The following is a 22366-nucleotide window of genomic DNA, read 5'->3' as shown; positions in this document are numbered from 1 at the left end:
CTCTGGTCCACAAGCCTTTCGGGCCGCCCACGCTCTTCAGGATCTTCACGGATCTGATGGCGGCGATGATCTCCACGCAGTCTGCAGCGAGACGCGACACAAAGACAACGAATGAAGCGCGTCACGGGTACCGGCCCACAACACGCTGACTGAATTCAGAACCACTGCTAACAACTATAGCCGCTTAGCGCTAACGATGGAGGCTGAGGTAATGATACGCCTTTAATAAAATGATTCGCGTGGGCTTCATTATTAAATGCTGCACTCTGAAGGGGAAAGTCATAAACGATTAGCTTGTTTCTTCATCCCGGATCCAATCAGATCGTTTGATTTCAGAGCTATTATAAATCACGTTTGATCAGGAAATAGATTAAACACGGGTTAAACCTGGAGGAGGTTTGATGACTTCATCTGATCCTATAAAGAATCTGTTTGTTCTTTTGTAGTTTAACATTAGTATGTTTCAGTAAAATGCTGTTTCTAAGCTGAAACTTCAATCTGGAGAACAGCCGCTGATCCGTGGCTCTGTTAGCGTTAGCGTTAGCGTTAGCGGAGTCACTGGGGCCAATCTGGAGGGGGTCAAGTTCATCTCGGGACAGTTCCCACAGACGTTCACAATGGCTCACTGTGCAAAGAGCTCCCTCCTCCCAACAGGAGGAGGAGGAGGAGGAGGAGGGGGGGGGGGGGGGGGGGGGGCTGCACCTGCAGGGCAGCATCCCGTCCCTCCTCCGCTGGAACAAACAGCAGAGATAATAGCAAATGAGAGGAACCACCGATGATGCCGCCGCGTAATTATACATTTATGTGTCTTATTGATCGGGTGATGAAGCCAGAAAGTAATCAATCGTTTTTAATTTTCACTTTGACTGGAACCAATACGATTCAGCTTTTGGAATCAACATAGATCTTTTCCTTAATGTGAACGCTGAGTGGAATCTGCCTCGAACGACTCGGAGTGAACGACTCGGAGTGAACGACTCGGAGTGAGCGACTCGGAGTGAGCGACTCGGAGTGAACGACTCGGAGTGAACGACTCGGAGTGAATGACTCGGAGTAAATGAGACTAGAAAGACAAATGCTTCGGTTCGACGCAACACAAACCGGGAGCAGCCGTGCAGAAATCAACGAGTTGCATGAAGTCATATTTCTTCTGGAAAACGACGCCGACCAGCGCGGGGTCGCTTCCCATTTTCCAGTGGCATGCGTTTTCCGAGACAGCGAGTCTGCAGGGACGCATTGGAACTCAAACGGAACACGCGGCCCGTAAACCCAATCGGTCCTGAATGGACATGAAAGCTGAAAGTGAGGCGTCCCGCTGCATCAGCAGCTCACCGGAGACCCTGGAGTAGAGCTCCTCCCACTCCTCGTCCTCCTCTTCCTCTCCTCTAACCTGGTCCTGCTCCACCACCTTGTCGGCTTCATTGGCACAGGCCCGCGGGGGGGTCTGCGCCTCCACGCGGTCCATCTCCTGCTCCAGCCGGTCCACTCGGGCCGCGGCTCCTTCCAGGTCCTCGAGCAGCTCGCCATGTTGGCGTCCCAGCCCGTCCGCCGCCTCGGACGTTTGCTGACTGAAGTCCTGCAGCTCCGCGTGGCAGCGATGGGACTGCTGGTGCCAAAACTGCATCCGGTCCTGACCGGCCAAAAACAGGAGGAGGAAGTCAACCTGATGAAAGCAGCCAATCAGCAAAGGAGATCAATTATTATGACTACCAGAGCAGCCGCAACTACCTCAGTTCTGGTACCGGTTCTGGATCCTTTGCAATATTTTGCCAATAGCATGAAAAAAACACCGGCCAATCAAATTAAAGGAAAAACATGACATCATCTTGCTGCATGTGAACGTTAATTGGGTCACAGCTTTGTGGTCCTTTGATCTTTTGTTTCCGTGATGTACACTGTGTTAGCATCTGTCTTGTTAGCATGTTAGCGAACTGAATATTTGTCCGTGATGGATGGCGGCCGGTAAATGATTCTCCGCGACAGTGAAGAACTGACGGCGTCTCCGCCGCCTCGCTCGCCGCGGCTCAAATGGAATTGAAAGATCAGTGAAAACCTGCTGATGAAACGCTGCGTTTGCTCGAGTTTGCAGTCGTTGAGGCGGGAAGGAAGCCCCGCGGGGGGCGGAGCTAGCCATAAATAGACAGTTCATTTCATCTCGCACGCCGACGTGGATGAAACGGAAATACCCTTCCCTCCGTCCGGCCTCTGGACCGATGGACGCCGTCGGAGGAGGTCGAGCCCGTACTCATTATGGATGCGTCGCTTCAGCTGACCCCCCCCCCAGCGGCCCCCGCCAGCTGATGAACTGGCCAAACATTGCATTAATTGGAAAAGTTCAGAAAGAGGAGGAAGAGGTCTGGCGGATCCTGATCCCGGATCCCGGCGCTCGCTCCTTACCTCCGCGGCCGATAGCCTGTCCCCCACGTAGTCCAGCAGGCCCTGGAACTGGTAGAACTGGGCTCCGGCTGGACGCCAGGCGCTGGAGACCAGCAGGACGAACACCAACTCCATTGTGCGCTGATCAGCGGCTTCCAGGCGGTCCGTTGGGTCTCCCTCCTCGATGTTCCCGGCGCTCCACGCTGCCTTCAGACGGCCCGAGGACGGATGGCGAGGGGCCCGGGCCTCTGGAATGTTTTCACAAACTCTCAGGGAGGAGCTTCGAGGCTCTGACTCCTCTCTGTCCTCGGGAGGCGGACGAGCTGCACTCGCTCATGTTTGACAACCGTCCCGGGCCTGGAAGCAGAGACCGGAGCGCCGCCGGAGCGCCGCCGGAGCGCCGCCGGAGCGCCGCCGGAGCGCCGCCGGAGCGCCAGCCACACAGCTCCCATTCCGTTTAATCTGCAGCTTCATTTAGCTAATAATTCGTTTTTAACGTCGTGATTCATTCCTGGGAAAACGATCTGGATGCTGCCATTAAATGACGTTCAGTCTTATTTAAGATTTGAGGCTTCACAGGTAACAGTTTAAACAGGAAGGGTTCCGGTTTGTTGAGCAAACTGAAGCAAAATAAAAGATGTAAACCTACACCTGGCTACAGGTAGAGGGCCACAGGTAGAGGGCCACACAGGTAGAGGGCCACAGGTAGAGGGCCACACAGGTAGAGGGCCACAGGTAGAGGGCCACAGGTAGAGGGCCACACAGGTAGAGGGCCACAGGTAGAGGGCCACAGGTAGAGGGCTACAGGTAGAGGGGCCCCCAACCTGGCAACCGTATGTTGCATTACGCAGGCAGTGACGTGCGCAGCGTGCATAAACACTGCAGCGCCGACCGGTAATCTTTGCAGCTTTCATGTTTGGGTGATTATTATTTATTTATTTTAATAAAGTTTTATTTCTAAACGAATAAGTACACAAAGAGTGTATTAAGATCAGGTAACAATTGCCAGGGGGCGTGTCTTGTTTGGGGGGTTGAAACGGTTGAAACCTGGCAACCTACTGAGTGACGTCGGACCTGACCTCACGCTGATTGGTCGCTTTATTTTAAACAAACCAGCGTGGAAGCAGGCGAAGCGTGACGCAATCAGCGGTCTGCGGCGTGACGTCATCGCGTCTCAGAGGATTTAACCGTCAGGTGCGGAAAAACGGAAGAAGAAGAGAAACGACAGTAAAGGTAAATATTTATTGTTTCGCTGCTGCGACGAGGCCGATGGAAGGTTGTTTGTGCGCGTGCGCGTGCGCGCTTGTGAGTTTTACCGAGACCGAGTTGGTTTTTGTGTTCACCGGTCACCTGACTGCACCTGGCTGGGCGGGGCCATCAACGCTATGTTAATGAGCGCGCGCTGGAGCTGGCAGATGAGGGCATTGGTGTGTGTGTGTGTGTGTGTGTGTGTGTGTGTGTGTGTGTTTGTGTGCGTGTGTGTGTGTGTGTGTGTGTGTGTGTGTGTGTGTCCTTTTTACCTCCTCCACCACGCGGGTTTTCTTCATTCATTAATTACAGGATAAACTGCATCACTGCTGCGATGAACGGATGAATCATCGATGGCTCAGAATTCATCGTGATATTTCGGTCGTAACCTTTCAGCGGCGGGATGGCGGTCAATAATCCGGTTCCATCTTTAGAAAGGAAAGTCCTGGAAGCGTCGCGCACAGTCATTCCCCCAGTTGTCCACGAGAGGGCAGCATCTCTCTGCGGAAAGAATCAAGGCAGGCAGGGAGGAAGAACAACTTCTCCTCCACCTGTGATGCAGATTGGTCGCATGAAGGATTCCTTCAGAGACCTGAACAGGAGAGAGTCAATATAATTTTACATCTCATCTGCAATGATTGATCAGCAATAATCAATAAGGAGGACAACAACTCCCATGATGCCAAGCTTTGTGTATGATCTGCTTGAAGCCCCCGCTTTGGTTATCAAACTATTCCTTCAGCTGTATTTGTGTGATCAGCAGAGAAATAACGTCTCAGAATGCAGGCGGAGTAAAAAAAGTACAATAAAACGAGGTTCAGGGTAAAAAAATAAAAATCAGTGAGTTTAATGAAAGGGAATCAGACGGTCAATAAAGAGTTTAAAATCAGTAACCCCCCCCGGAGTGTGTGTGTTCAAAGGATCTTCACACCAATCCTCAGGAGTCATGAAACAAAAAGGGGGGGGGGGTCTTTACTGCCCCTTTGCGCTGATGGAGAGGAACCCGATCGGCCGGTGCCGGGTCAGATAACGGACTGAATGGGTGAACGACGTAAATCCTTTAGCCCCCCCTAAATGGCTTTAATGCAGCCGAGGCGCCGAAGCACTTGACCCGCGTTACCCTGCTGGGGGCCGGGGCCCGGGGGCTTTCTGGCTGGCTGAGCGCCGTGGAGCCGGCCCCTCTCCTCCCCACCTCCGCCTGTCAGTCCAGGTAAGAGTCAAGGCCCTCGTAGCGGCGCCCGCTCCGCCCGGCTTCAGACCCCTTTCTTGTTTTCTCGGGCCGCTGGTTCTCCGGGCCGGTCCGTTCCTAGCGAGGCCGCGGCGCTGGATCGCTGCCGTTTGTGGGACACACATAGCTGGAAAGTTAGCAGCAAGTTAGCAGCAAGTTAGCAGCAAGTTAGCAGCTTAGTGCTAGTTAGACCACAAAGCCGCTGCAGGAGCATCGCTGAGTCACATCTCTGAGTCACATCCCGGTCAGAGCCCAGTGAGTTCTGCTTCAGGTGCTCACATCCAGGACCAGCACGGCACGGCAGGCAGGTGCTTCCTCAGAGACTCCGCCCTCGCCGCCAGCATGCACTTGCCCCAACTGGGGGGGGCCACAAAAGAGGCATTTATCCAGGAGGAGACGGGAGCGCGCCGCTGTTAGCCAGACATGCTAACCTGATGTTACACCTGGAGGCATGGATAAACATGCACCTGCAGAACAAGTCCTCCACCTGCCCGGAAACAAGGTCCAGCCCGAGCCGGTCCAACAGGAGAGGCTGGGTTTGAACCTCCGGCACATCCTCCAGCATCTGTCCTGCGGCAGGTATGGGGGTCCTGGGGGGGTCCTGAGTCTAACACCTGCGTGTTTGTGACGGAACAAACGGCATCGCATCGCTGCGAAGTTAGCGCGGCCGTCACTCTGATGCTAACCGATGCTAACGACGGGTTAGCGAGTTCCGAACCTTCAGCTTCTTGGACTTGAACCCGTCGCTGATCACAAATTAGCTTTTGTTTTTCGTAACACTGTAATATTTGTGTAAAGTGTGACGACAGGAAGCTGCTTTCTTTGAACCCCTTTCACACTGCCTGGACATCTTGTGGCTCCTCCCCCTTCCAGCTGCAGAGGGGAGGGGCCACGCATGTAATGCGTCATGCCTCGATGCAGATGCTAGCACCTTTTCCCTTCGTGCTAATGAAAGACGGTCTTTGTTTGATTTGTCCAGCAGGTAAAAACCGGAGAAGTTCAAAGTCTTTTATTTAATGCACGCAGGCGTCTGATTGGCTCGTCCACCCGCGTGTGCGCCGCATGTCTGCATGACATGTTTTGGCGTTGTTCCTCTCCGCCTCTGGAGTTGGGCGAGGACGCTTGGTGGGAGGCGGTCTTGTGCATACCATTATCTCCCAAAGCGCTCATTACAGGAGTGTCTCACGTATCCTCCGTACAGGTGAGCGTGTCGCCTCACGCTCGCCGCCTCACGCTCGCCGCCTCCCGAACGCCGCGGCGCTCAAACACAACAGGTCTGCAGCGCAGCCGTGACTCACTGCAGGGAAATGCTGCAGCGTGGCGGCTGCCAAGTCTGAAGCCGGCAGAAATGAACGCGAGGGGCTCGGCCCGGCCTTCCTGTAAGCACCAAACCGGGGCGCAAATTAGCACGACTCACCTGGAGCCCCGCCCATCAAAACAAACCAGCATGCTTTGTACTCACGAATCCAGAGTTCATGTAATTGTATGTATAATTTATAATCGGAGCAATAAAACGACACTGCAGCCATTAAACTACAATTACTACAGGTGAACCTTTACCTGGTGAACGTCACCTTTACCTGGTGATGGTCACCTTTACCTGGTGAACGTCACCTTTACCTGGTGAACGTCACCTTTACCTGGTGAAAGTCACCTTTACCTGGTGAACGTCACCTTTACCTGGTGAAAGTCACCTTTACCTGGTGAAGGTTACCTTTACCTGTCCTCTGGTAGTCGTAGTTCTTTTATAAGGTAATTGCACGTTTTGTGGCTCCGTGTCTGGATTAGTGAAAGTGGGAACGCATCCTACCCTGAGATTTGCCCCCGTTGCTCTGTAATTACCACCTGCTCAGGTGAAACGGCTCCTCCATGGTCCCTGACAGCCGCTGCTGATTCGCTGGCATCATCTGGAGGCTTGTCCTGGAAGGTCTTCATCCGAGGGTCATCATCCCGGAGCGCCGCTACAGACGGGGGCGGTGTCCGGGGAGGGGGGGTTTGTCAGCAGCTGTTTCAGTCTGGGACAGGTGTGGAAAAGCTCTGTCATGGCCTACCTAATGGTGGAGGGGGGGGGGGGGGGTGGATTTAGAGTTTTAATTGTCCCATTAATATATAAATAAAGTCTAGACTGAGATTACATGAACGCTGTAATCTGATCAGTTTAAGGAGAATAAATGATAATGAGATTATCATGTTCGGTTTGTAGCATCCTGACTTTATCCTCATAATAATTCATTTGTTACACTTTAATTTTCAGTAAATAGACAACAACATAAACAATCAGGTCCCTTCCCCGTTACGCGGCGGTGGCGTGTGACTCCTGTCGCCTCCTGCTGCTCCTGCTGCTCCTGCTGCTCCTCCTGCTGCTGCTCCTCCTCCTGCTGCTCCTGCTGCTCCTGCTGCTCCTGCTGCTCCTCCTGCTGCTGCTCCTCCTCCTGCTGCTCCTGCTGCTCCTGCTGCTTCTCCCGCTGCTCCTCAGTTTGATTGGTCGATTCTTGAACAACCAACCAAGTTCTGCTTGTCAGGAAAAATCCGTGTCGGCACCAGGAGCCGCTCCACCGTGACAACGGTGAGGAAAGAGGAACCGTCAGGAGACGGGGCGAACGAGGGGAGGAAAAGCGTTGGGAAGGGAGCCGGACGGCGTCTCGGGCAGACTGTCTGGCTGCGCCGGGATCCCCGGCACTCAGCGTCATGTGATTCTGGGGTCAGAGGTTATCCTCACTGATGAATATCGGCCCAGGCTCCTCTCCCTCACAAAAGAAAGGGAGTTGTTTTCCCTCCCTGGCTCTGGAAAGTTTATTTCAGGAATCCGCCCTGCCAGCATGAGACAGTAAACCTGTCTCACGGCAGAGGAATTACCTCCACAAATATTAGAGGGGTTTTTTCATGCTTTTATTGGCCTGACAAACCGTCTGGAGACACTCGTTCTCATCAGACGCATGTATGGGTGTAATCAGGAGGCCGGATTCCTCCCGAAACAAGCGCTACATCCCTGGGATCTCGGTGGGATTTGGAAGATTATTGTTTGGAGTCTGTGAACTGTGTGAAAGTCGCGTTCGTCCTTCCGACACGCACGTCATCTCAGCACAAAGCGGCGGCGTACAGCCAACACGCTGAAGACGTGTTTAAAATCTCACGAAGGCTAATGAGTAATCACGGGACGCTTCGAATAGCTCGCTCAGCTAGATTCCTGCTAAAAGATTCGGAGATTAAATCCGTCCCGGAGCGGCAAGAGTGATGCGTTAGATCACCCAACAAAAAGACCAAGCTTAAAACAGTCAGCGCCAGAAGAACCGCCAGGAGATGGCGCTGCAGGAAGGTCGGCGCGGTCGGGTTGGAGGCTAACGTCACGCTAATGGGATGGAAAAAGTGGGAAAAAACACGGAAAATTCCCCAAAATAAATCTTAAAATCAGTTTTTCTGAATCTGATTTAATGGCTTTTTGAATCAATCATTGAGAAAGCCTCTCCAGCGACTCGTCATCCTGTAGGTAACACGGATGTAGCTCCTTAAAAAAGATGCTAAAGTATTAGCTATTAGCTCAGTTAAAGTGTTAGCTATTAGCTATTAGCTGCTTCATGCAAAGAACACATAAATAATGAAAAAAGGCATAAATCGTAGTAAAACGAAATTATGCAAAGACTTCGTTTTCATTTTAGTTTTGCCAGTGAGCAGCTCCTCTGTGCGTAGGTGCCGTCATGCACAGGTACACCTGCACAGGTAGGTGTCAATAATGGATGGGCTCCTTCCTGCAAAACGTTTGATATCGATTTTCAAGCTTAGCGTGAAGACTGGCGCCGAGGGCGGGATTGAACCCAGCGGTGGCGATGTCGGTCACCCAGGGTTTAACGCAAAGCAACCGGACTTCCGAACCAAAGAAGCCTCCGGGATGAAACGTCTTCAAACCCGACGACACGATGTTTTCAAAGTACGATGATGAAGAGCAGCTAGTAGCCGTTAACAGCTAACTGCTAATGGCTACTAGCTAACTGAAGACGGCGCGACTTCAGCGAGCACCTTCCCCCCCAATCAGGATCCGGATAGCTCAATGGTTTCCCGTCTGATAGCACGCCTTTATAAGAGGAACAATATTTAAATGTGTAATCCTGGTCCTGGCTGTGCTGCAGGAAGAACACGCTCCTCTTCCTCTTCCTCTTCCTCGGCTCGGTTTGTGCGTCCCTCATTACGACAATGATTCCAGGGAGCGCCACATTCCAGGGCCTCTTCTGGTTCTGTTGCCATGTACCTTGGAGCCTGTGGAGCCATTAACACGATACCAATCTCACCGATGGCTCCACTTTGGGCCTCCCACGGGCTCCTGAATGCAGCCCCCCCCCCCCCCCCCGCCCCCGCCCCACGGAGGCATCAGGACAAACAATCGATGCCAGTGACAGATCCACGTCAGACAGAACAATTACGGAAAAGGCATTCACCGGCTCCACCGTAACGACCTGCTGCATGGTTCTGTTGTGTTCCGCGTCTGGCTGAACCCGGAACGCCGCAGGTACACGCCGCACAACGTTCCCAGCGCTCCCGCTCGTCGGACAGAAGCGTTCCGGGCCGGCTCTGGGCCGATTCTGGGCCGATTCTGGGCCAGACACCATTAATGCAGGAGGAACAGAACAACAGTGCCGGCACCTGTGGGCTCAGGTAGACCAGACGGATGTCCTGCAGGCCTGCGGGAGGACGTGGGTCTCGTCTTTAATGAGCCAAACAGAAAATGCAGATTACAAGACGACCTTGTCGATGTAAGCCCCGGTGAGGAAACGGTGAGGAAACGGTGACACGGCGCCTGCCCCGAAGCCAGCGCCCCCCCGTTAGTGCTCAGCAAGGCGAGCCGGGCTAAATGAGAACCACGTCCCATCATGGACACCGTCCAACCGTCCGTCTTCTTGTCCAGGCCCTCCACGCCCTCCAAAGGGAGATCCGGTCTCTTCCCTGAACTCCTCGCCATCTCGGTGAACTGGTTTTTTCACGCCGAGCCACCGGTTCACCGTGATGGTCCATTTAGCACACAGCTAGGACCAGACGTAGGAAAGACTCCAAGGCACGTCAGGTCCGTCAAAGTCGGTGTCCAATCATCCAGGATCCGCCGGAGCGGCGAGCAGCGCGGCGAGCAGCACGCCAGCCAACCGTCCACCCTGGAAACACAAGCGCTCTCACAGCAGAGCTGTAAATGGGCGTGGCTTCTTCGACATGAATTGATTGTCCCGATTGAACCGTGTCTGAAGCCGACAGGTCGGGAGCGCCGCCGCGGGACGTTTATCTACCGAACCCTTCACCAGGACAACAGAGCGGACGGTATCACGGCAACGGGTTTGTTTAGGGAGCGTCGGTATCAGCAGGACTCTGTTTGGAGTAACGTCGGCTGCTGTGGAAAAATCCACGGCACGCTAAAAACATAATATACAGGAGCGAGTCGGCCCGTCTGCACGCCGCCATGTTTGGAAGCGCTGACAAGCAGAAGAAAGACAGAATGCATGGCGGCGGCTGGACGCCCGCCAAAATGTCACATCCACCTCAGGCTGGGACTCCAACTATGGTCGCCGTTCCCGCCGGCGCGGGGGCCGGCGCGGGGGCCGTCTGCGTTCGGAGCTTTCATGGCAACGACGCGCACTTCGGATCGACTCTGGCTCGGATTTAAGGGAACGAAGCTTCGTCTTCGGCTGCTTTTACTCCTCCTTTGTCTCCGGGAGCCGTGAAGACGGGGCGAGCTGGAAGCGTCGGCAGTGAGTCAGTCTGTGAGGCAGAGGAATCTCGTAATGAAGGCCTCATTAAAGGCCGTCACAAAGGGGCCATTCAGGCTGGCTCGCGTCCCCGACGGGAAGCCGAGCCAGCCGCCGCTCTTAGCGTTTGGGCAGATGTAATTGCAGTCACTCAGCTTGTCTGATGCTGATAATGGAGCGATGGGAAATTCCTGTCAGCGCCGCGGTGCTGGGAGGTTTCGCAACCGCTTTGGCAGCGCCGCGTTCCACTGCGGGGCGGCGAATGCGTTCCGGCACGCTCGCATAGCTGTCATTAAACACGTTTAAAGCGAGGGGGGAAAAAAAAAACGGGACAAGTGCGCGTCGTTCCGCTCCTCCAGCAACGGAAAGGCAAACAGTCTGTAAGCGCACGCCATCCGTCACGCCGCCACCGCGGAGCGCCGGAAGGCTTCGGGGAAAGTGAATGCTGCGACGCCAGACGCTTCGTTTCTCAGTTCGACTTTCATCCGTCTCAAAACGCAGCCGGGGAATCAGAAAGCATCTGAAGCTGCAAACGCCGGCTGGAACGGGCGCTACGGGCCAGCCGGCGGCTGGAGTCGCACGTGGGCGCGACGTTCTTGTGGGCGCGACGTTCTTGGCATCCCAGCAATGCTCCCATGAGAAGCCTCCATAATAAAGCATTCATGCAGCGATGCTAACAAGCTGGCTGCGCTGGCTGAATGAGCGTCGGTCCAATAAAGGCCCGGGCCTCTACTGGTACCACGCCAGACCACCCAAGAAACAATATAGGGATATCGACTCATCTCCCAGGAGACCACAGGAAGTCCCGCATGTTGTGATGGACAACAGGGACTCGCATTTAATTAAGTTCCTGGACGCGCGGGCGACCCTCGTTTCGGACGGGACGTCTCAGGCAGGTCCGTGGTTCTACCGGGACGCCTCAGGCAGGTCCGTGGTTCTACCGGGACGCCTCAGGCAGGTCCGTGGTTCTACCGGGACGTCTCAGGCAGGTCCGTGGTTCTACCGGGACGCCTCAGGCAGGTCCGTGGTTCTACCGGGACGTCTCAGGCAGGTCCGTGGTTCTACCGGGACGCCTCAGGCAGGTCCGTGGTTCTACCGGGACGCCTCAGGCAGGTCCGTGGTTCTACCGGGACGTCTCAGGCAGGTCCGTGGTTCTACCGGGACGCCTCAGGCAGGTCCGTGGTTCTACCGGGACGCCTCAGGCAGGTCCGTGGTTCTACCGGGACGTCTCAGGCAGATCCGTGGTTCTACCGGGACGCCTCAGGCAGGTCCGTGGTTCTACCGGGACGTCTCAGGCAGGTCCGTGGTTCTACCGGGACGCCTCAGGCAGGTCCGTGCATTCAAGCACGAACCGAAGACGACAAACGGGTTCCTGCTGAGAATTCCTTTAATGAATGAAGGAGTGAGTGTTTTAAAGCGTTTAATGGCAGCATAGTAAAGGTAACAAAAACACATTGATCCGTGGTTTCAGAGCGTAAATCAGTGATTCATACATCTATACAGCCGGATTACATCATAATCAGCGTGTGTGTGTGTGTGTGTTTGTGTGTGCGTGTGTGTGTGTGCGTAATGGCTCTCTGAGGATGACTGTGGCGCTGAACTCAGCCAATCATGGCTGATCACCTCTGAAACAATACTTCTGCAAAACCAACTGGGCTCGCATCACGCCATGGCGTTACCGTGGGTTACGGCGGCACTGCCTTGATTGAACACGCCTTAAGAATGCACAGCTCTGAGTCTTAATAAGCTAAGCTAAATGCTAAGGGCAGCATTTTGCTATGTGGAGTACAGTTTCTCCTGTAGGGGGCGTGACTGAGGCAAATTTCAAAGTAATCTGTCCATCGTTTATGAGGCAGGAGGAAAAGTCACCAATCAAGTTTGCTTAGTTCAAGTTAGACCATGAATAGTTTTTGAGAAAATTTAGGGTGAGCCAAATCCATATTTTTATATCTGAAAATTCCTAATGGGTCTCCAGAGAGGAGGTGGGACATCTCGGGACATCTGTCTCTTAAACACGTCTCCATTGTCCAGTGTGTTCACAGTTGATGAAGCGTCTAACGTGTATAAATGTGAGATTTAAGAAGCAATATATCACGTGAAACAACAATAAACACGTCGGGATACAAATACAAAGTTCTGAAATCTCTCCAGAGAGCAGAAACATCAACGTTTGACTGAAAAGCTCTTCTTCCATGGAAAATAGTCCAAATCAGAAAAATCCACGGCTTTATTTTCAGGGTGAAACGAGGAAAGCGTTCGAGTCCGTCCAGGAAGTGAAAAACAAACTCAGTCTGAGTTCTCCACGCGGCCCGTTCCCCGCTCGACAAGTCCGGTCGGCGTCGGCCTCTCCCTTCACACCTCCTGCGGTTCGGGTCCAATGAAAACAAACGGAAACGGCGGTGGGCGCGTGGATGCTAACCTGCTCAGGTGTGAGGCTAAATGCCGAGGAGCATGCCCATGAAATCTGAGCCGTTCTGTATCGTGATGGAAGCGCTCGCCGCGTTGTCCACAAATATGGAGGTGTACTGCCCGGCCTGCAGGAAACACACGTCAGTGACGCAGGAACGCTGACCCGAGCACATCTGCTAGCGTCGCTCACCTGTAGCTCCAGCAGCCCCTGAACGCTGACGGTGAATATCTTGCTGTTACTTTCTAGCCCGGCAATCATTTCCACGGAGCTGCAGATCAAACGGAAATAAACGGTGCTTTTATTATACATTTTATAATGTTGTGTGATTGGCTGAAGTAAACTAAACACTACAAGGGAGGGTTGAGCAGCTAGCCATGTTAGCTTAGCAACAGCTAACAACGTTTGTTTGCCACAGAGCCATGCTTCCGGTGTTCATGCTAAGCTACGTTAGCTCTGGCTCTGTAAAGGCGGCTGCAACGTTTTTCAGCTCTGGATGCTGTTAAGCGGAAAATGCTACATTTTACGGTAAATCAATCAGGCGTGTCTTCACAGCGGCCGCCATCACATCGAGCCTCGTTTCACATTCTCTGCATTTTCATGCGTGGGAGGCGAGCACGGACGGAGCTTCCACTGGGAAAAGCAACAGTCAAGGACTTTCGGGCCCGGAAACCCGTCCAAATAATATTATTTATATGTTTCCCTCATTGAACCAAGCAGGAGGTCTGCAGAGCTGCGGCGACTGGAGGGAGCGATTCCCTTCATTCTTTATGTAAATAGAAATGTTGAATTATTGGGAAGAACCGATTCCAACGGAATAAGTAAAGACGAAGCGCCGAATTAATCCCAAATGAGAACATCCCACCGCCGTGCCGTAAATGTAACAGGCCGCCTGACGTGTCAAAGGCGAGCCTTTAAAGATTAGTCCGGCGGCAGGGATGAGGACTTTAAGTGAGGGGACATTTCCTCTGAAGACGACGCTGCTTTTATACAGGAAATGCCACACTGGTTCCAGACAACGTGCAACAGGCAGAAGCTTTAACGGCTCGTAAACTCGGTTCGGTGTCATTAAACACAATAAAATATCGCTGGTAGGGAAAGTAAACAATTTATGAAACTAACGAGGACAGGAATGCAAAGTATGGTGTTTGTGTGCAGATCTGCTAGCGGCGTCTGGTTCAGTTAAAGTCTGAGAACCGTGACCGATGAAAACCATGTGGACCGTCCCGTCCCGTAGCCCGTCCTGGTCTCAAGAACGTGACGGTAGCCATGATACCAGCTGGTGGACTGGTGCACACGGGGGTCTGGGGGTCTGGGGGTCTGCGGTGAACATTCAAACCATTTATTCTACTGGTTTCACTGCCACTCTACTGGTCTCTGCTGGCTACATTGATCTTTAGATCTTTATGCTCATACTTCTGCACCAAATGTTGGGAGTCAAGTCAAGTCAAGCTAGCGGACAGAAGACACTCTGGCGGGTTAGGGTTGCTCAGGTGTAAAACACTGACAGGTAAAGGTCACCTACGTGTATCTGTGGCAGAGTGATTCGATGCAGATTAGCACCCGGACATTGTCCCGGGCCTTCAGCTGACTCTTGCTCCTCTTCACCTCGTTGTGGTCTGCGAGGAGAAGATATGTTCAGTCACATGAAGAAGCTAGCTAGCATGCAGCAGCCAATCAGTCATCATTCATTCAGGTTAGCTTTAGACATGGAGCCGGAATTAGCTTAATTAGCCCGCTAGCATAGCAGAAGTCATCCCAGTGACCGATTTACCGATGTGGACGTTAGCGGAGAACTGGTAGATCCCGGTAATGGGAGCCGTGAATCTCCCAGTAGACTGGTCCATTCCGGACCCTCGGAGGAAGGCTCCTTTAGCCGGAGGCTGAAAGCACAAAAACACGATGACGTGTGGACACTGAAGGACGACAAGGCCTCGGTGTCCACTTACAGCGCTTCTCTGGGAACACAACAGAGGCTCCGGGGAGCCCAGGGGCCCCAGGGGCCCGGATCAGCAGCATTTAAAACTATTAAACACACCGGCGCTTCGTGGTCAGTCCGCTCCGGGGAAATTTGCCTCCTTGGATTTGTTCCGTTGATCATCGGCAAACCATTGAGCGAATGCGTCCAGGAATCTAAGGTGATTATTGGCTGTCACAACATTCACTTTATATAAATTGTACTTGAACCATGTGGATGAACTTACTGTCCCATTAGCAAGCTAACTAGCCTGCTAGTCTGCACGGGTCCATTAGGCTGGAACAGGTACAGGTGTGTCCAGAGCTGAAGACCTGATGCTCAGCTGGTAAACAGCTCGCCGTGTCGTCGGCACATTTAACAGCCAGTCAGAACCTTTCATTTCACGTTTTAATGGATCCTACTGGCCGAGTTCTCCTACAGCTTAATCCAGCGCTGACATTTCTCATCGTTGTTTGTCTGATTAGGGAAGGGAATAAACCGGACACCTCCTTCCAGTCGTTCTGCGTACCGGTCGTCACGGTTACGCAAGCCGTGACTGCAATGCTTTAACACGCAAACCGAAGCGCCGCTGGGCTGGTTTGTCTGTACTCAAACACGTTTAGCGTCTGCTAAGGTCGACTAAGTCACGTGGGCGTGACTAACGGAAAGGTCGGAGCTCGTGCTAACACAGCGCTGCGTTAGCATGTTCAGCGGTTTACGCCGGCCTCCCCCCCCCCTCCGGCGGTGTCAGCCCATCCCAACAGGACATAGTTATTCCACTACAGCATGCTGTTCAAGCTGTGTCTATTTCTGTCCTCGCTTTATTCCAAGTCCCAGACAGAGTGCCTTTTGTGTGCCGCCCAAAGAGTGCGGGATTGAAAACGTTAATATTTCTGACCAAAGGGCCCGTCTGAGCCTCAGAACGGCGGTCCAAGTGTTGGCAGTTACCAGCGGAGGGAGGGGGGGGTCCTCAAAAAAAGCAGTGATTACCGAACACTCGTCGTTTCAAACGTAGTTAAGAAAGACAAGCAAATGGTGCAAGCGTGCAGATTCTGATGAGCCGAGGCGGAAGTTCTGAAACCGTTCCGCGGTTTCAAACAAGCATACCGTCTGAAAGTTCTGCAGCTCCACCAGAGTCTTCTTGTCCACGAGGACGGGTCCCTTCAGCTTGCTGTGGAAAGCCTCGTCTATCCGCCGGTAGGAGCTCGTCCCCTCCAGGGTGAGGACGGCCGCCGGGGGCTGGCCGGACCCGGTTTGTCTCTCCAGGGAGGCGGTTCTTCTCTCTGTAGCCTCTGAAAGATTCCCGTCCGGGTTAGTGCAGGTAGACAGTCCCCCCAACTGTCTCTGGGACAACTCTGAAGAAAACATGCTACTACCTTTAATCATCTCTTTGAAATCCCGGAGAAGAACGTCCTGGGTGACTTCAGCCCCAGGAGAACCAGGAGGTCCCTGTGGGCCAGGAGGACCGGGAGGACCGGGTGGACCGGGCTGGTGGAGGACACGCAAACAAACGTTACGCTTCTAGCTTCAGCTGGAAATCTTCACGCATGTTTGTCCTGATTATTGTTACTAATGAGAAAAGTACTGATCAAAGTAAAAGTAGAATGACGTTAAACGTTCAGAGGATTGCAGACGTCTTTCTGAAACTAAAAGATGCCCTTAAGGACAAAGACCATTTTAATCTGACGCTTGTAGGTGGGCGGAACCTTTATTACCTCCACCAATGAGGTTCTGTTAGCAGGATTACAGAAAATCTGATGGATGGATCCTGATGGGATCGGTCTAATTTAGATCCATTAAATTCTGAGAGCGATCCGGATTCCCGTCTGGATACAAAAACATCTGGATTTTCCCATTTACTTATAGAGGAGGCTTTTTATAGAAATCCTATCTTGTAAAATCTGCATTCAAATCACTTTTATCAGTTCTCTTTCAAATTTCAAATGTCTTTTCCTCAGCAGTGATCTGAAATCATGGCTGATGCCATGATTCTATAGACACTATGGTATATATATAAATACTATAGTGTCTATATCACATATATATTATATACTACACATAAAATATAAAATAAATGTAAGAACGTTTTCATTTAGTCTCAATCTGCAGGGATTACCAGGGGTCGCTTGCGCTTGCGACATTTTCCAGGGAAGTTTCCAACGGGTCGTTTGACAAAGTCCATCCAGGATCCCAGCGGATCGACCCTCTGGCTGTCGGGAACCTGCAGCAGGAACGACACAGGAAGCTGGATTACACAGCCAGGAAGCTGGATTACACAGCCAGGAAGCTGGATTACACAGGGAGGAAGCTGGATTACACCGCGAGGAAGCTGGATTACACAGCCAGGAAACTGGATTACACAGGGAGGAAGCTGGATTACACAGGGAGGAAGCTGGATTACACCGCGAGGAAGCTGGATTACACAGCCAGGAAGCTGGATTACACAGGGAGGAAACTGGATTACACCGCGAGGAAACTGGATTACACAGCCAGGAAGCTGGATTACACAGGGAGGAAGCTGGATTACACCGTGAGGAAGCTGGATTACACAGCGAGGAAACTGGATTATACATCGAGGAAACTGGATTATACAGCGAGGAAACTGGATTACACAGCGAGGAAACTGGATTACACAGCGAGGACAGGCGCCCACGATGTACAGACACGCCAGGGAGAATTCATTCCAATTATGGAGAACATCTCCTCCCAAACGTCACGCAGCTTCAGCTCCGATGGCGGTGAGCTGCCCCCCCCCCACACCCCCCAACAAAGAGAGGGTTCGCTGCCCGAGGCGGTCTGACTGGGTTCGCCTTCACTTTCGCTCTATAAAAACACGCCCACTTTAATGCCAATGACTGTCAGCAGGTGGGATGGAACGCCCCTCCAGCATGGCCCAACGGCGCGTTGGGTACCTGTAGAAGGTACCCCCCCGACAGGAAAGGCGAACTTCAAATATAAAAGTGCACTCAGGTGTTTAAGAGGCGGCTTCACGACCCACCTGATGTAAATGTTTGGAGTCATGGTAACGGGGAAAAGACTGGAGACGGACGGAGCGTCTTCATGCTAAACTATGCTAACCGCCTGCTAGCGCTAACTGGAACATTCTGGGGTGGTATACGTGTAGAAGGAGTAAACCTTCATTCCCCTGTAATGATGAAAGGCTTATTACTGACATGAAAGCTGAAACTTTGGGACTGCTTCGGTCTTTATCGCTATAACATGATGACATGCGCAGATGTTCCTGATGTTGATCCTCGTCCTGTCCTGTCTGGACACGCAGAGAAAAGCTACTCGGGCTGCCTCAATCTGCAGAGGAGCTGCGGATTATACTCAGACTTACTCTTTAGTGCAGCCTTTGAGTAAAAATACTTGAATACTCTCCGCCGTGGATTTGTCCATGCGACCGCTGACATGCAACGCCTGACGGTTGGGCGTTTTCTGCATCGCCTGCGGCGACGTCGATCATTCTCAGACGCCTTTCAGGACCTTCGGGACCCGGAGCAGAAGCGTTTGGGCGTGCATGAATGATGCTTCTGTGTGTGTGCGCTCAGATTTTAAGTGTGTTTGTCGTTTGGGGAAAGTTAGCTTGAATTTATTTGAAGCAGTAAAATGGGAAAATGTTTCCCGAGGGCACCGAAAGCACAAACACAAGTGTTACCAGGCGTCTCTGGGGCTGCAGCCCGACACCCGAACCCCATCGCGGGCGGCTGCTGGATTCTTCCACGTTTGCAGCTGAACTTAATTTGCTTTCTTTGGTGCGTTTCTGATTTTTGTTCCTGATCACACATGAGATTTCATAAAGCAGGTTACCCTGCGTGCTTGCAGGGTAACCGGCGGTGCGCTTCAGAAAAGGACTGCCGCAGGACTTATTGCCAAAGAGCGAAACACGGTGAGGCGTGCCGTGTTGACTCTGCTCGCTCCTCGCCGTGTTATTATCCAATCGGCTGCCGCCGTGTGTAAAATGTCCTCCGTCTGTACCGCGAGGCTGCAGCCGCAACACCGCCGCAGGTGAAAACGAAACACTTAGTGGCACGGCTGAAGGCCTCTCATCATGCGCCCTGAGCCCCACGGCTGTGTGTGTGTGTGTGTGTGTGTTCATTATGTGTGAGGGAAAGTCAATAAATGCGTGTTTCTGTTTCAGACGCTTCCTCTGGCTACACGAAGGCGACCCTGCGCGCTCACATCTGCTCACATCTGCTCTGCTTTGATTTCCCTGCGGTGGGTAAAATGAGTTCCAGTGATTCATCTCAGGTAAACACGTTCTCACTGCAGGAGGATCATTTCAGGTGAGAAGTCATTAAATCCTCCTCGTGCCTCAGGTTGTGTTATGTGAGTGATGTCAGGGCGGCCTTTGACTTCACGCCGGGGCCGGTACGCACCGGTACGCACCGGTACGGACTACCGGGATGCAGTACCGGGATGCAGTACCGGGATGCAGTACCGGGATGCAGTACCGGGACGCCAGGAACGTACCTTCAGCGTTCCGGTATGCTCGGTTCTAATCCTTCACAAGCTGCTTTTCAACCTTCACAGCACTCCGCCACACCGTGCCGAGACTTCATTACCCATACTGCCCTGTGCTTTACGAGACAAGCGTGCATGCGTCGCTCATTCCGAGAGGACCGTAGCTCAAACAGGTAAGTTAACAGACTGGTAACTTACCTGTTTGTTAATAACAAGCAAAGGGAACGTAAATGTGTTCTTATTTGTATTATTTAAATTCTACACACATAAAAACCTGCTCAGTTTGATCATGAGTAACGATTTGAGCCCAGTTAGTCCCTTTCCTTTTGGGTCTTGGGGGGTCATGCTGCACGGGAGCAGAAGGGCGGAGCTTGTGGTTAAAAAATAAAAATAAAAAGTCACACACACACACCCTCGCTTTGTATTGGGGAATAATAAGCATCCAGCATGAGAGGAAACGAAACCCTCTCCTCCGGCTAAAGGCAGCCATTGCTCAACCCGCCCGGCGTGACGTTTGGCTCGACTCCATCGCTCCTCCTCACTCATCCTCCTCTTCTTCAAGGTGAAGAGCAACAAGGCAGGTCTACGAGAGCCAGCCGTAAGATCGTACGGCAGTCGTACAGTCGTTTGAAGTGTTCCCCGGCGACCATCTCATGAGAAGAATTCCACACCTCGCTATTGTGATCACATTCAAACGGAAAAATCTCCCGAGGAATGCAGCGCCGGGCTGCCAGCGGCCCACGCAGCGGATTGGTCAGAGAGACGCCATCGTAAGAACTGTTTCCACTGGGCACACGGGGCTCGGGGCTCGGGGCTCGGTTCTGGGCCGAGGTGCCGGTATCTGGCCCAGGAGTGCATCCTCAGAGCGATTAGCTCTGATTGTGGGAGATGAGATGAAAGGAATGCTGAGAGGGAGGCACGGGGGCTAATCCTCACGGAGGTGTTCCCTTTCAGGGCCCTTTCTATGGGGCTTTGTGAGGGGCTTACACGGCATGCTGCCCCCGGTTTTGGAGCCGCACCGCCCCTATCGGATGTCCCAGACACAGCGGAGTCAGACTCGGCCTGTGAATGACAGAGTCAATGGGCTGGGAACCACCTCGTAACGGGTGTTATCGGGCGACGCCCGGCCCCCCAGGGGGCGAGACGGACGAGTGGGACCCCGGTGGGGTGCAAGCTTCTTCAGGCTGGGGGGTTTAAACAAGGTCAAATAAGCCCCGGCAGGCCGCAACCACCGACGGCGTGTTCTCAAAGATACAGAGGAGGCCTCGCCGCGTGGGGAAAGAAGGCGTTGGATTCCAGAGACCGGCCCCCGGTGGGGGGGGGGGGGGCTGCAAGCTGGTATACAGGGCAGGCAGACTTATGGGAGAATGCCAACATAATGGGTGGGCGAGCAAAACAAACAGCCCCGTGGAAAACCCTCGACCAATAAGGCAATAAATAACGGCGCCGACGAAGGGAGAATATTTCACGTGAACTCGTTGTTGCTCGTGGAATCGTGTCTGAAGCGCTCAAAGCAGCGTGGACGAGCCGAGTCGGCGAAAACGTCTCGCTATTTGTCTCAATGGTAGCAGCGCCCTGGAGCTAACGCTACGGCTAAACGCCGTTGTGTTTGGAGTTGATCTTATTATTTCACCTGATTTACCTTCTTCACCTTCTCATCTGAACTCCTGCCTGATACTTGTAACTTTACTACATCTGTACTTCCTAACGGGGGCTCCAGAGTTGGCGGCGGACCCCCGTGGCGTGCACTAATTGATGCATTGATCAACCTTCAGACGGCAGCATTCCTAGCATAGCTCCGTAAGTCATCCGTTTAGTTTTCACACATCTTGGTGTGTCTCGCCGTTGGAGGTCTGACCCAGAGGACCGCACCTGTCCGGTCCTCGCCGCCGCCGCCGCCGCCGCCGCGCGCTACGCGTCCTTCACGTGGTTCAGGCTGAGAACAAATGCAGCATCGTTCATATCTTCAGTGTGCATTACTGCGCTGACGCATGGCGGGCGGTCTGCAGCGCCGCTGCGGCAGCTTACAGGCGTGAAGCCGTGGCGTGTCCTACCTTGATGGCGGCGCCGCCCTCCTCGCTGTTGGACAGCGTGGAATTGAAGGGCTCCGTCTGCTGTGGGTCGGCCTCCTTTAGCCTCTTTCTCTCCTTCTTGGCATCCACCCCATCCAGAAGGACACACTGAGTCCAAAACACCGCAGCCAGCACAGCCAGAGGCCCGGCCCCGCGCCACATCTTCAGACCCGCTTTCAGTCGGCACCAGAACCCCTGGAACGCCCTGGATCTTGTGCAGAAGCTGAGGATGCCCACGAGGCTCGCCAAGTCCTAAGACCAGACGAATGGAGGTTCGGGGACTTGTTGCCCTGCTGCTGCTGACGCCGCCGCTCCCCCCCCCCCCCCCCCCCCCGGATGAGCCCAACACGACGTTTCTGGACCAGAACCCGAGGAGGCTTACTCAGCGATGAAGCGTGTCGAGCAGAACGGTGCGAGGGAGCGACAGATCGGCACAGATCTGACAGCAAATGAAGCCATTAGTGAGATTGTTCACGCTTTCTGCTCCGTTGGGGGGGCACAGGGGGCAAGAGAAGAGTCAGGGAGGAGGGTGGGCTGTGGGGGCTACAGATGGGTGGCAGTGTTGTCTTTCCCCTGGGCTGTCCTGCTGGTTCTCACTCTGACTGGATCCAGTTGGGCGCTCATCAAAAGATGCCGTCCAGAAAGGGACGCAGGGACGCAGCCGGGGACGGGATGGACGGGGTCCAGTCTTCTCTTTCAATAGGAACTCGCTCCTCATGAACCAGGCGAGGGAGTCTCAGGTGTCCCATCCGGTCATCCGGTCATCCAGTCCCAGGCCAGCCGTGGTCTCTGGAGGGTCCCTTCTGTCCCGCTGCCTCTGGTCTCTGGAGGGTCCCTTCTGTCCCGCTGCCTCTGGTCTCTGGAGGGTCCCTTCTGTCCCGCTGCCTCTGG

At 53.3% G+C, this 22366-nt stretch overlaps 2 protein-coding genes across 2 annotated transcripts; both read right to left on the bottom strand.

The window, feature by feature from the left end:
- Window positions 1–4: 4 nt before the first annotated feature.
- olfml3a (olfactomedin-like 3a) lies at window positions 5–2511 on the bottom strand (the record flags this gene model as incomplete). The annotated part of the gene is made up of 3 exons (XM_068743107.1): window positions 2398–2511; window positions 1333–1630; window positions 5–81 (listed from the first exon to the last, which is right to left on the bottom strand). Coding segments are annotated over exons 1-3 (489 nt in total), but the record flags the coding sequence as incomplete, so codon positions are not given.
- Window positions 2512–11997: 9486 nt separating this feature from the next.
- Window positions 11998–21637, bottom strand: c1qtnf12 (C1q and TNF related 12). The gene is made up of 8 exons (XM_068750646.1): window positions 21458–21637; window positions 17056–17160; window positions 16316–16427; window positions 16047–16231; window positions 14757–14865; window positions 14508–14601; window positions 13175–13253; window positions 11998–13109 (listed from the first exon to the last, which is right to left on the bottom strand). The coding sequence occupies exons 1-8, from the start codon at window positions 21635–21637 to the stop codon at window positions 13011–13013; spliced, it is 963 nt and encodes a 320-aa protein (XP_068606747.1). The 3' UTR covers window positions 11998–13010.
- Between the last annotated feature and the right edge of the window lie 729 nt (window positions 21638–22366).

This window comes from Brachionichthys hirsutus, chromosome 2 (genome assembly GCF_040956055.1).
Source record: "Brachionichthys hirsutus isolate HB-005 chromosome 2, CSIRO-AGI_Bhir_v1, whole genome shotgun sequence".
NCBI classification, from domain to species: domain Eukaryota; kingdom Metazoa; phylum Chordata; class Actinopteri; order Lophiiformes; family Brachionichthyidae; genus Brachionichthys; species Brachionichthys hirsutus.
Note: the sequence above shows the minus strand (reverse complement) of the source record. Positions and strands in the feature narration are given on the sequence as shown.

Bases quoted from the DNA above. Each gene is read 5' to 3' on its own strand.
- c1qtnf12 (XM_068750646.1), bottom strand. From the start codon at position 21,637: ATGTGGCGCGGGGCCGGGCCTCTGGCTGTGCTGGCTGCGGTGTTTTGG. The intron at 17,161-21,457 runs GTAGGACACGCC...TTCCTGCTGCAG, and splicing joins AGGGCGGCGCCGCCATCAAG to GTTCCCGACAGCCAGAGGGT. The intron at 14,866-16,046 runs GTATGCTTGTTT...TTGTGCTTTCAG, and splicing joins AGCTGCAGAACTTTCAGACG to CCTCCGGCTAAAGGAGCCTT.